The sequence below is a fragment of the Vespa velutina genome, chromosome 4 (genome assembly GCF_912470025.1).
Source record: "Vespa velutina chromosome 4, iVesVel2.1, whole genome shotgun sequence".
Taxonomy (NCBI): Eukaryota; Metazoa; Arthropoda; class Insecta; order Hymenoptera; family Vespidae; genus Vespa; species Vespa velutina.
This window is the reverse complement of record NC_062191.1, coordinates 10,266,416-10,278,915: the sequence shown is the minus strand read 5'-3', so window position 1 is coordinate 10,278,915 and position 12,500 is coordinate 10,266,416. Positions and strand designations below refer to the sequence as shown.

Here is a 12,500-nt window from a genome sequence, read left to right as displayed (position 1 = left end):
AAAGAGAAAGAGAGAGAAAGAGAAAGAAAGAAACAAAGAGAAAATCTGTGTCAACGTGAAAATTAAACGTTTTTCATTTACAATCGATTGAAAAGTGATACCAAAATCGATAATTAATTGAAGATAATTATATGCCAAGAATTCTTTTAATTCGATTGAAAAAATGAAGCTTTCAATGATTCTTTCTTTCTTTCTCTCTCTTCCTTCGAAATCTTATTCGCTAACAATCGATCATCTTAGTATACGCGCCTACGCTTTCCGTTTCTTTCTCTTTATCTCCATTTTACAAGAGAAAAAAATTTTCACTTTTTTCTCTTTCGAAATAAGGGAGAAGAGGCCAGGTTTATAACGTCTTTCGTAATTTCCTCCTACTCCATCTCTTAGTTCTCTTCTTATTATTCTCCATCAGAACTCGTCGGTGGTACTTCAAAGAAACTCATAAACATTACCAAACTCTACGAACAATTTATTTATACGATATTATTTATGCGAACTTCACTCACTCAAATACACATGAATAATCCATCCCCCCTCCCTCTCCCACACTTCCGCCTGGGCCTGTTCTCCTCGTTTACACGATAAGATGATAGGCCATGCGTGAAAATAATATAGTGTAATATTTCGTCTAACAACAATTACATTCTTCCCTTTATACCTGTTAATAAATGCAAATTTGTTAATGCGTTCGTCGTAGGTAAAATGACGAGTAGTATAATTGAATTACTTACACCGTTCTACACGACATCCCGTGATATGGAAAGAGACAGAAAGTTCATAGATAGATATAGAGATAGAGATAGATAGTGAGTGAGTGAGTGAGTGAGTGAGTGAGTGAGTGAGCATGCGAGCGACTGAGTGAGAGAGGAATAAAGAGAAATGCAAATAGCCGTAGCACAAGCGATTCTATAGCCATTGTTGTGCTAGGTCATGCGACTGGGCTTATGGTTCTGCTTTTATGACCTGTTAGAAGCTAGTGCGATGAGAGGAAAAGAGTGAGTGAGAGAGAGCGAGAGAGAGAGAGGAGAGAGAGAGAAATACACATACACACCAATATGTACATAAAGACACACATAGAGAGTTTACACGCTTGCATATTGGCTCTATGTCTCTTTACCTGTTTTCTCTCTTTCTCTCTCTCTCTCTCTCTCTCTCTTTCTCTTTCTTTTTCTCTTTTTCTTTCTCTTTCTCTTTGAAGCTTAACGTATTTTCCACGATTCTACCTGACCGTTTCCCATGGAAACAACGGCGATACACGATGGGCACGGCATTCAAGTAACAGTGAACGGTCCATTTACCTTCTTCGGTAGGAACGTCGTTTACTCTAAGAAACGCGTACTCACTCGCTTGCTTACTCGCTTGCTTGCTCGCTCGTTTTTCTTCGATAATAAATCGTGGAACTTGGTTTTATCGATAAAAAACGGAACTTTTTGAAACGAATCTTTCGAAAAACAAGTTTTTTTTCTACTAGTTGAAGTGTTTTATAAGGTGTTACGTAAATGGAACAATACGTTATATTAGATCGGAAATATCGATTCTCAAAATTCATTTCGTAAGAATAAATACTTGAGTTTTTTTAGATGTTATTTATAGATGTGATTATTATCGCATAAAATAAGTCATACGAAACTATTACAACGTTCCCTCTGTCTCTCTCCCTCCCCTCCCCTTTCTCTCTCTCTCTCTCTCTCTCTCTCTCTCTCTCTCTTTCGTTAACTATCTCCCCGCTCTTCTCATGTTTCCCTACGTTTGGTCGTAAATCAGGCAATAGCTTAAGAATTATTACGACAGTTTGAGGGGAATAAATGGTAAGTCGTAGGACAATGTGGATTAAGTTTTCGCAGTTGAATTAACGTTAGAGAAATATTGTCAGACGATGTATGTACTTACTTATATATTTAAGTGTACCTAAGTCATATAAGCTACGTTACATACGTAACATATACATTACATACGTAACATATACGTTATAAGTAAAATTTGTTTATGATGAAAATTAATGACGAAAGGTAGAAGGTGGGAAGCGGTAGGAGTGAGGGCGGGAGGGAAAAAGGTAGAGAGGGAAAAAAATAACGAGGTATGTATGCATATAATAATCATCATATACGTCGAGTTACAACTTTCTTCGATGTACTTATGATGGATTACACTTTCGTCCCTGAGAGATCGCGTATCGTAACGACGCTTAATTGCATATCGCATAATCGCGTTATGAAATCATTCTGTCCTCTTCACTCGTATACATTGTATATATAGATACACTAACGTATAATATCATACGCGTTTCAATATTTGTAGCGCGATTAAGGCCACTCGGTGACATGTATATATACATGTATATATATATGTATGTATGCATGTATGTATATATGTATATAATACGTAGTACAGGTATGCGTCATTGCTCGTCGTTTGAGGTGGGACGACTATTTCCGTATTTCGAAAGAAACCTCTCCGGTCTCCTCTCTTAGCTTTCTTTATGATAGGTAGGTATTTACTTACACACACACATACGTATATACATATATACATACATACATTCATACATATGTTTCCTTCTCGTACCCAAAATCGCAATCTGTTGTGTCGTGTCTTATTCCTTATGTATTATTAGTACTTGCGAAAGATTCTTAAAATATCCTCGAGAAATTGTATCATGAATTGGATGAAAATTTAGTTCTTGTAACCAAGAATTAGTTGAACACTTGGAAAAACAGATTGGACAAAGTCTAAAAAGAGATAGTAAACGATGACGACGACGACGACGACGATAATGATGATAATAATGATGATGATGATGATGATAATAATAATAATAATAATAAAATATCCAACGAAACGAAGAAACATTTCATTTTTTAACGAAACTCAGCCGATAAATTACTCGGTCAATGGATTTCCTTACGAATCGATGCGTCCTCGAACTAGAAACGATACCGTAAACAGGAACATTTGTTTTTTCTCATACTCTTCGACAAGAGAAAAGTAATCTTATTAAGAGTTTCTTTCGCGAACGACTAGGCGTGGATAACCTATCTTGAGCTTCGACCGTGACGTAAGATCATAAAACGAGCGACCCACCGACTGAACTACCGAACGAGCAAACGAGCTAGCTAGCTATCTAACTATCTAGCTATCTAGCTATCTTAGCTAGTTCTACCTATATCGTGAAAATCGTTAGACAAGAAACTCGTGGGAACTTCACCTTCTCCGAAAGGATACAGAATAAAGAGAAAGAAAGCCTAAGGAAGTACATATTTCTTGTCTTCCATCGAATCGTGACGGAATTCGAAAGGTGATGTTATTCTTTTCGCAAAAACGAAAAATTTGATTTTGTGAAAGGCCGACAAGTGAGAAAAGTGGTAGCGGGACGGGACGGGACAGGGATTACAGGGGAACAGAGATGATGAGGAGGACAGGAGAAGGGATTGAAAGAGAGAGAAAAAGAGAGATAAGGAATTATTGTGGTTTGAAATCAAAAAGGAATTCAAACGTTTGGCATCCATGAAACTTAGAAAGAAAAGTTGTCTTCTCCAATTTTATCCAATGTTTTCTTTCCCCGAGTTTGATGACTTCAAAGAACGGATGAATGGACTTTTAACGAGGTTGCAAATGTCGGTGAAGCTTTGAAAACGAGAGTGGAATAAGAATAAGAAGGTGGAGGATCGGCCAAGACGGAAGAACGGAAGGTGATGACATAGAGTAGGTTTAACACGAAAGAAAGAATAAGAAGAAGAGAAGGAGGAAGAAGAAGTTAAAAGTAATGCGGATGTGAAATCTCGAATTACATTTGAGTCTTCCTCGAAAATCCGGAGCAGTGAAGAAGTCTTCCACTAATTTTAAGTGTCTCTAAATTCGAAAACCTCGCAGCTTCTCTTATAGGCAAACGAGGAAGAAAGATAGATAGATAGATAGATAGATAGAGAGAGAAAGAGAGAGAGAGAGAGGGTTGGAGGGAGAAAGAGAGAGAAAGGAAAGAAATGAAAACTCGTGAAAAAAGGAAAGAAAAGATTGATAGAAGGACAGAGATAGAGAGAGAGAGAGAGAGAGAAAGAGAAAGAGGTGGAAAGTTTAGACCCGCGGGTGTTTGCGCGCTCGTGCTCACTGCCAAATATAAACCCTGAAGGGCTTTTGGATGGAAGAAAAAGAAGAAAAAGAAAACGAAGAAGAAGCTACGAGACACGCGATGATGGTAGGCCGGGAAAATGCTTTGCCAGAGTACAAAAAGTCAGCCGAAAAGCTTCCTCGGCTCCCATTTGCTCTCCCGTTGATCTATCTTTAGCTCTCAGATACGGCTGTCGATCTCGTGGAATATCTCGCACGGACGATTTTACGCGAGTGCGAAATCTTCATGTTCCTCTTTTAATCGTTTTCATTTATTCAAACCGATTTCGTTCTATAAAATATATATATATATATATATATATATATATATATATAATTCTTAAAAAACCTCCCTCCTTTTTTTCTTTTTCCTTTTCTTTATTTTTTTTGTTCTTATTTATTTATTTTTCCCTCTCTTTTTCTTTCTTTCTTTCTTTCATATCTTACTCTACATCGGTGAGATTACATATTTAAACATTTTTAGAGAAGATCTCACTACCGTTTTGCTTTCATAAAAAAGATAAAATTCTTTTGACGTCAAAAAGATATCGGACAACTACTACCAGCCATCCTTTTTTTATTCTAACCGTACAATGGACAGAGAACATCGTTCGTGATAGTATTAAGAGAAGAGGGTTTTAAGGTACGACGAGAAAAAGATTTCTAGAAGAATCGTGAAGTCTTTGTAAGTCGACGGAAGCGGAGAGATGATTTTCTTTTCTCTCTCTCTCTCTCTCTCTCTCTCTCCTCTCTCTCTCTCTCTTCTCTTCTCTTCTCTTCTCTTCTCTTCTCTTCTCTTCTCTTCTCTTCTCTTCTCTTCTCTCTTTCTCTCGTCGAAAATAATGGAGCTTTTCCCTCTACGCGTACCACCTGCTCAAAATAACATATGCTCCGCGTAACGTCGTCCGTCGTCTTCGTCGTCTTCGTCGTCTTCGTCGTCTTCGTCGTCTTGGTCGTCTTCGTCGACACGCTTCGTTTCCGCTGTGCACGTTGTGTGCACCAAGTCGCTCGACTCCGATGATACCTCTCCTTCCCTCCTCCCCTTTTCTCTTTCTCTCTCTTTCTCTCTCTCCCTCTCTTTTTTCTCTCTCTCCGTTTGTCTGTCTGTCTGTCTGTCTGTCTGTCTATCTGTCTATCTCTATTTTTCTCTCTTTCTACCCAGAATAGTAACGCTAGGATAGGAATGCAAATAATTGCCGAGCATTCGATTCACGCCGCTGAATTTCGATTTGTTTTGTAAATTAAGTACGTAGGTGTGTGTGTGCATATGTGCGTGTGCGTAGCGCGTACGTGACGACCGAAGAACAGTCTTCCTTCGTTTCCCACCGAAATCGGTATTCCTCCTCTCCTCTTTCTCTACTCTTCCTCTTCCTCCTCCTTCTCCTCCTCTTTTTCCTCTTCATCCTCTTCCTCTCTCATTCGCTAGCACGAACTTCGTTAGTGCCAGATAACTAACCGACTAATATTAACTTGGAGAATTACCAAGAGGAACCGCATGGATTCCTTCCATCATTGATATCCTAACTTCAACGTTAACGTTATAATTTTTGCATGTATTGTGATCATGAATAGAATAATCAAATGTAAATCAAAATTTGTGTTAATTAGATTTGAAATTTTATAGTAGAACTTTCTTTTCGTATACCTAATCATTTTATTAGATATTATATATATATCTTTTTTCTTGAAATTTTTATAATGAAATGAAAGAAACCAATTTGAGAATAATGGAATAGAAAGATCATACGAAAGTTCAAAAAAAAAAAAAAAAAAGAAAAGAAAAGAAAAGAATGAAAGAAAGAAAAAAACAAAAACGTGAAATTCTCTTAATAGACGGTTATACGTAGCTGCTTGTCCGTCAACGGATGTTGGTTTCCTGATTTCACGTATATGAATGCACAGTGACACAGTAAAGGTAGAAGCGTTACGACGAAAGTTAGGGTCACAAGAGACGGAGACGATATTGCGTGTCGGAACGCACGTTCCACGGACGTTGAAAGGTGCAATGAAAGGCGCATATGGCGCCTTTTAGGCAGGTGCCGTGTACGATATATAAGCGAGAGAGAGGGAGGAAGAGAGAGAAAGAGGGAGGGAGGGAGGGTGGAAGAGAGAGAAAGAGTGAGGGAGGGTAGAAGAGAGAGAAAGAGAGAGGGAGAATGAGAAACAAAGAGTGTTCAGAAATGAACGACATCGTTGATTACGTTCTATTAACGCCATCGAGTGTCAGTAACGTTGTAGCAACATTGATCAGAACTATACTACCCTGTGGTCGTTTGTCGCTTACCTTCGACCTTTCCCCCTTTCAAATCAAACGACGTTCGCGTGCGCTCAGCATCAACGCAGGAAATTAAATTTTAATCAAGCGTTAAGTTCGATCGTATCCATTTATTCCGTGATTATCTTTCTCGATCTAGCTAGACGAATTTAAATCCGTGTGCTTATATTCGAAGGTCTATCGATCAGCAGGTTAGCCTTGTTTTTATAGATAATTCGATGTCGGTGTTTTGTGTTATCAAAATTTCATTATAATCGATATTTTTTTATGAGTATAACAATATTTAACAAAATTAACGTATTAATCTTTTTAATATTCGAGAATGTGTATGTGAAACGATTATACGTGTACTTTATGGCATTTATGTGTGTGTGTGGCATTATCGTTCGACTAAGCTCGAAGGACGACGTTAAACAAAAAAAAAAGACAGCTGATTTCCCCCACCTGCCGATACTTATTAAGCAATTTTCCAACTAATCTTCACGATAACGCGTGGAACAAACGACGACAACAACGACGGAGAAAATGAAAGGCTCAGAGCCTCTACGTTCGTTAACGAGGAACTTTAACGATCGATCTTCAATGCCGACATTTACGAGTTTCTTTTCTTTTCGAGTTGGAACCGAGGTAACGCGCGAATAAGTTAAGTTTCTATTTTCAAAAAATATAGTAGGTGGTAGACTGTTAGGCGAAGAAAAGAAACCATTTGAGAGTTGCCTCCTGTAACTCGAGAACCATCGTGGAAGTCAACAATATTGCAGATGACTTGGTGGTCTCTTAATGTGTGAAAAAAAGGAAACGATTATGAGAGAGGGGAGAAGGAAAGAAGTTCCTCTTTATTTCACAATTTCGTTTCTCCCATTAGAGATTACTAGACTAACGATAAATTATTTTCTTTATTTTCTTTCTACAATTATTTATCTAGGTAAAATGATATTACCAAACAATTAGAAAATAAAATGAATAGACTATGAAAAGAAAAAAAAGTCAACAATAGACAATTACACGCAACAATAAATTACTTGTTTTATTTATTTTCATTCTATACAAATCTCTATTTAGATGAAATAATATTACCAAACAGATAAAAAAGAAATGAATAAATTACTAGACTATGAAGAATAAAATGAGGAAAATTATATAATAATAAATGACTTATTTTATTCAACTTGCTCTTCTGTAATAAAATTGTATTTAATTAAAATAATTTTGCAGATTGAAAAAATATGAATAAATTAGAGTATGAATTTCGGAATTACTGGAAATGTATTTTTACAAAAAAGAAAAAAAAGAAGAAGAAAAAGAAAGAAAAAGAAGTTTACTACGTAAATACACATTGCAATAGAGATAACAATAGGATTCTAATCATAATAAACTCGAGTTTTATATTTTGCAGACAGCGAGAGACGAACGAGCTGCATCAAGTCCGAGTGGTGCAGGTGGACAAAACAACCACTCGTCTTCATCTCCATCGCCCTCTCCTGTCGGCGATGCACCTCTTGGACGAGCCCTTATGGAGGCCGCACTTCAACAGGCCACTTCCGGCTCGCAGGAGCCACCCTTAGTCGTGACACCACCTGGTTATTGGTTAGATGGAACCGATCATCGACATACCTTAGACTCGGCAGGCAGAGCACTACTTCCTGCTCAGCCAGCCTGGCAACCTAGGATAGATCAGGATGACACGGCTAAGTGTTACAGGCGTTTCTTCGTTGGCAGAGTACGTTTACATCAAACATATGCGTATCTTATCCTTTAATAGATTAAATTAATGGTTTCAATTGCTCAAGTATGCTTCTAATCTTTAACATATGTCATAAATTTGATCACCATTTTTTTTTCTTTTTATTTTTTTTTAAACGTGTGTGCTGTTATTGTTTTAAAAGTTGAATAATTAGGGATTTTATTTTGTTGTTTATTTTTTTTTATCTTTCAACTTTGTCAAAGAATTCGTTCTTTTGTGATGGCCTTGAAAGAAAGATGGTCATCGGCCTAACAGCACCAAGCGTACATTATGTATAACGCTCGTAAACGTACGTATGTACATACGTACGTATTACTCAAGTTTATGTGAAGATGGAGTGAGATGGAGATGATGGTTAGAGTAAAAGAAAGAAGGAAAGAAATAAAGAAAGAGAGAAATAAAGATAAAGATGGAGGCAGAGGCGCAGGAAAAGGAAAAGAGCACTTCGGGCGTGGGAGTGGGAATGTTCTCATAGTCTCGAAGAAGAAGAGGAGAGAGACGATGCTTCTTCAACCTGAAGAAATACCCCCACTTCTTTGCTTCACCAGTGTTCCTGATTTTCATCCTTGCTTGTCTCTCTTCCGTCTTTAACCGCAATCTACCCCAATCATCCTTACAATATTATTATTTATTCTTTTTAAGTAGGAAAAAAGAAATAATCATTTTTTGTCAGTACTTTCTTTGATTTCCTCGTAACAACATTATCGTAGACACATATCGTAATTCCGTGTCTTTTATAGATGAGAATTGATAGTACATGTTACTATATATATAATATTAAACAAAATATATATATGTAGTATGATATAATAGTATATATATATATATATATATATATATTTATGTATGTATAGTAGTATATTTATGGTATAACAGTTGTATTACATAATATATAAATATATTATATTAGAGAGAGTACGTGTTACTATAAATTATTATACAATGCATACATACAAATATGTTGACGTAATGATGAAAGTAAAATACGAAGTGGATAGTTAATAAAATAAAAGAAATAATTAGTCTTTAGATCGTAGAAAACGTTGAAGAGTGAAAATAGCTAAAAGTGCATTTCCCCTTCTCTTTAATAGTTCATTCTTATCTAAGAGTTCACCTGTTACCTTTGTCTAGCGTGCACCTGGGTTACCTCTATTTTTAACACGAACTTAAAACTCGTTAGGTAACGTAACGTGAGCGAGATAATGTACGCATGAACTCGTTTCTTCGCGGGAGCGTGCTCGTGTTCGCCGCCATTGTTCAAGAGTGGCGGTAAATAATTGCACTGCGTGTCATAGAGAACGAAAAGCGATTTTTATCAGGCCATAGAGTGTATACATATCGTAAATATATTTACAACTATGTATAATGTATACCATATGTATCATGATCGGTCTCATCCGATTCCGTGTTTTTTCCTCTTTTTTATATATATATATATATATTTTATTTTACAATATTTCCCTATCGAAGAAGTTAACTTTTTTTCTTTATTTTTTTTTTTTTCTTTTTTATTTCGTTCGAGTGCAACATACGTGTAGTTACAAACTCGTTATCACCCTCGTTATCGTATTTGACGACAACCGTTAAGAGAGAAAATAAAAAGAAAAAGAAAAGAAAAGAAAAGAAAAAAATGATATCGTAGAAAAGTTAAACAAATCTCTTCTCTTTACATTTCTTTTTAATAGCTATTATCGTAGACAAGAAAGAAAGCTAAGAACGTTTCTCCCAATTATTTATCCTATTCTATCCCATCCTATCCACCCTCTGTCCTTTGTCAGTGTCGGTGCTTTCGATAACCTTTTAAAAAGAACTCCGAAGGATTGCCATAAATATCTCGTCAGCATTACGATAAGTTTAATGGTCCATGTTGGCTTCGCTAAACTGTGAAAGACGTGAGAAAAAAAAATAGATAAAAAAAGAGAGAGAGGGGGAGAAATAGAAAAAGAATAGTAAAGAAGACGAACTTCCTTATACATACTTCTTCGTTCTATTATTTTATCGAAAAGAAGAAATTTGGGTTTCATTCAATAAAAAACTTTTCAGGAAAACAATTTATGTTGTCCTTTCATTGTTACATCGTTATTCTACATTCTAATGACATAACGAGTATTCTCTTGTCTTCTTTTCTTTTTCCTTTTGTTTTATTTTATTTCTTTCTTTCTTTCTTTCTTTCTTTCCTTCTTTCTTTCTTTTTTTTCCTTTTTTTGTTTTTAATAATGAAAAGGTCATGATCTTTTGCGAACAAAAGGCTCGTATCGAAAGGATGCATACACCTTATCTCTCCATGCGATCGCATTGTGCGGTTAAGCAGAGAGCCCATTAAAAGAGCGATTTTATTATGCGCAATATCGCTTCTCTAATTAGCGGTCGCCACGAATACCAACGCGTAATCCGTTCCATACCACGACTTATTAAAGCGCCACATGCCTTTTCTATCACCTTTACTTGTGTATTACAAATAGAAAGAGAAAAACAGAGAGAGAGAGAGAGAGAGAAAGAGAGGAAAACAACGGATATTATGCGTCTTTTTTCTGCGTGATAACACTCAGAGTTTATTTGATTTGATACATCCACCCTAATCGTTTTATAATATTAATAAAATCCGTCTTTCTCCCATCATATTATATAATGATATTAAATTGTTCGAAATCTCAATTCTAAAACGTTCAATTTAAATCAAAAATTGAAATGTATCACTAAATTGAAAAACGAACAAAAAAATTTATACAGACTTAATGAAATGTCACGTTTTAATATATGCATGACAAATTAATGTGTTTTTAATAATATTACATGTATACTGCTACGTATATGTTTAAATGCATGTTTGTGTGTGTGTGTGTGTGTGAAAAAGCAGAACTAATTTTTCGAACCGTCCAACATCATTACATTTTATTCTAGATTCTTGTTTATTTTTATTTTTTGTTTTTGTTTGTTCTTTTTTTTTTTATATAATTAATTAAAGCACTATCAAGACACCGTTAATGATTCGATCATAAAAAGGTTTCATTACGTTTTTTACATCTTTCGTAGGAACATGTGAACCTGATAGGAAGGGACAGCGAAAATGGGCCGGTCCTTGTCTCGGTGAAGGCCGAGACGGTCGCTGGACAAGAACACTGGCGAGTATTGCTGAGATTACGTGCTGGTTCAACGCATGAGTTAGTCCCAGCAGCATCTCTTGGACCGATTCCTTCACCAGCGAAAATGGTTAAGGTAAATGAGTTTTTATTTTTCAACGAAATACATTAATATAATAATGATCAATTAAATGTCTAGTATATATATATATATATATTTTTTCGATTGAAGATGATGAAAGATAACATGCATATTTTCTTAATGAGAATCGTTTGATCGTTTTTATTGATCTCTCAGTCTTGTATGATAGAGGTTAATAAGACAAATATCACTTGGAATCGTGAGTAATTTAACGACTTATAATTCGGACTCGTATGAGGGCAACGTGTCACGTGTGTTGAATCGACGAAAATAGATCATCGCTACCAAAGTACAAGAGTACGAGATGACAGAAGTAGAGAGAGAGAAAGAGAGAGAGATAGAGAGAGGGAGAGAGAGAGAGAGAGAGAGAGAGAGAGAGAGAGAGAGAGAGAGAGAGAGAGAGAGAGAGAGAGATGACCAATATCTTTTTTCAGACGATCAATGACTCCTTGAACGTAAACACTTTGATGCCAGTGGTATGTTCAGGGGCTGGTACTTTGATAGCTCAATATGACGAGCATGCACTCGTTTCGAGATTCAAATTCGGCGTACTACATCAACGGGCTGGGCAGGTGACCGAGGAACAGCTTTTCGGTAATCGCCAAATCACACCTGCTTTCCAAGAATTTCTTGATCTTTTGGGGCAAAAGATCGACTTGAAAGATCACAAAGGGTCTGTATATCATCATTTAATATTATTATTACTTTAACATTTATTAAAGAGCTTACTCAATGTAATATTCAATTCTGTAGATATCGAGGTGGTTTGGATACTCGACACGGCCAAACAGGAGATTCCGCGGTTTACGAAGTATTTCGTGGTCGTGAGGTTCTCTTCCATGTAGCTTCGCTTTTACCGTATAGTCCAGGTGATTCGCAACAATTACAACGCAAGAGACATATTGGTAATGATATCGTAGCGATTATATTCCAAGAGGAACCTACACCTTTCAGTCCTGATATGATCGCTAGTCACTTTTTGCACGCCTTTATTGTCGTGCAAGTCGTCGATCCATGTACGCCTAACACAAGGTACGATATATATATATATATATATATGTATCATTTAAATTAAATGAAATTGTTTAAAAAATATAGTATTTATCGTCTTATTTATCATTTATAGGTATAAGGTGAGCATAACGGCGAGAGACGACG

The 12,500-nt window shown here is 36.2% G+C and overlaps 1 protein-coding gene across 10 annotated transcripts in view; it reads left to right on the top strand.

Moving 5' to 3' along the window:
- The window catches only part of LOC124948942 (rap1 GTPase-activating protein 1), a 112,599-nt gene that overhangs the window by 96,222 nt on the left and 3,877 nt on the right, over positions 1-12,500 (top strand). For 8 of the 10 annotated variants that reach the window (XM_047493304.1, XM_047493308.1, XM_047493309.1 and 5 more), the window contains 5 exons: positions 7,773-8,096; positions 11,154-11,336; positions 11,777-12,015; positions 12,096-12,374; positions 12,469-12,500. The exon at positions 12,469-12,500 is cut by the window's right edge and continues 134 nt beyond it. In XM_047493304.1, coding sequence (XP_047349260.1) covers positions 7,773-8,096; positions 11,154-11,336; positions 11,777-12,015; positions 12,096-12,374; positions 12,469-12,500 — 1,057 coding nt within the window. Of the gene's footprint in view, positions 1-6,229; positions 7,004-7,028; positions 7,702-7,772; positions 8,097-11,153; positions 11,337-11,776; positions 12,016-12,095; positions 12,375-12,468 lie in introns of those variants that run through there. The other 2 variants (XM_047493312.1, XM_047493313.1) reach the window with 2 other exon arrangements.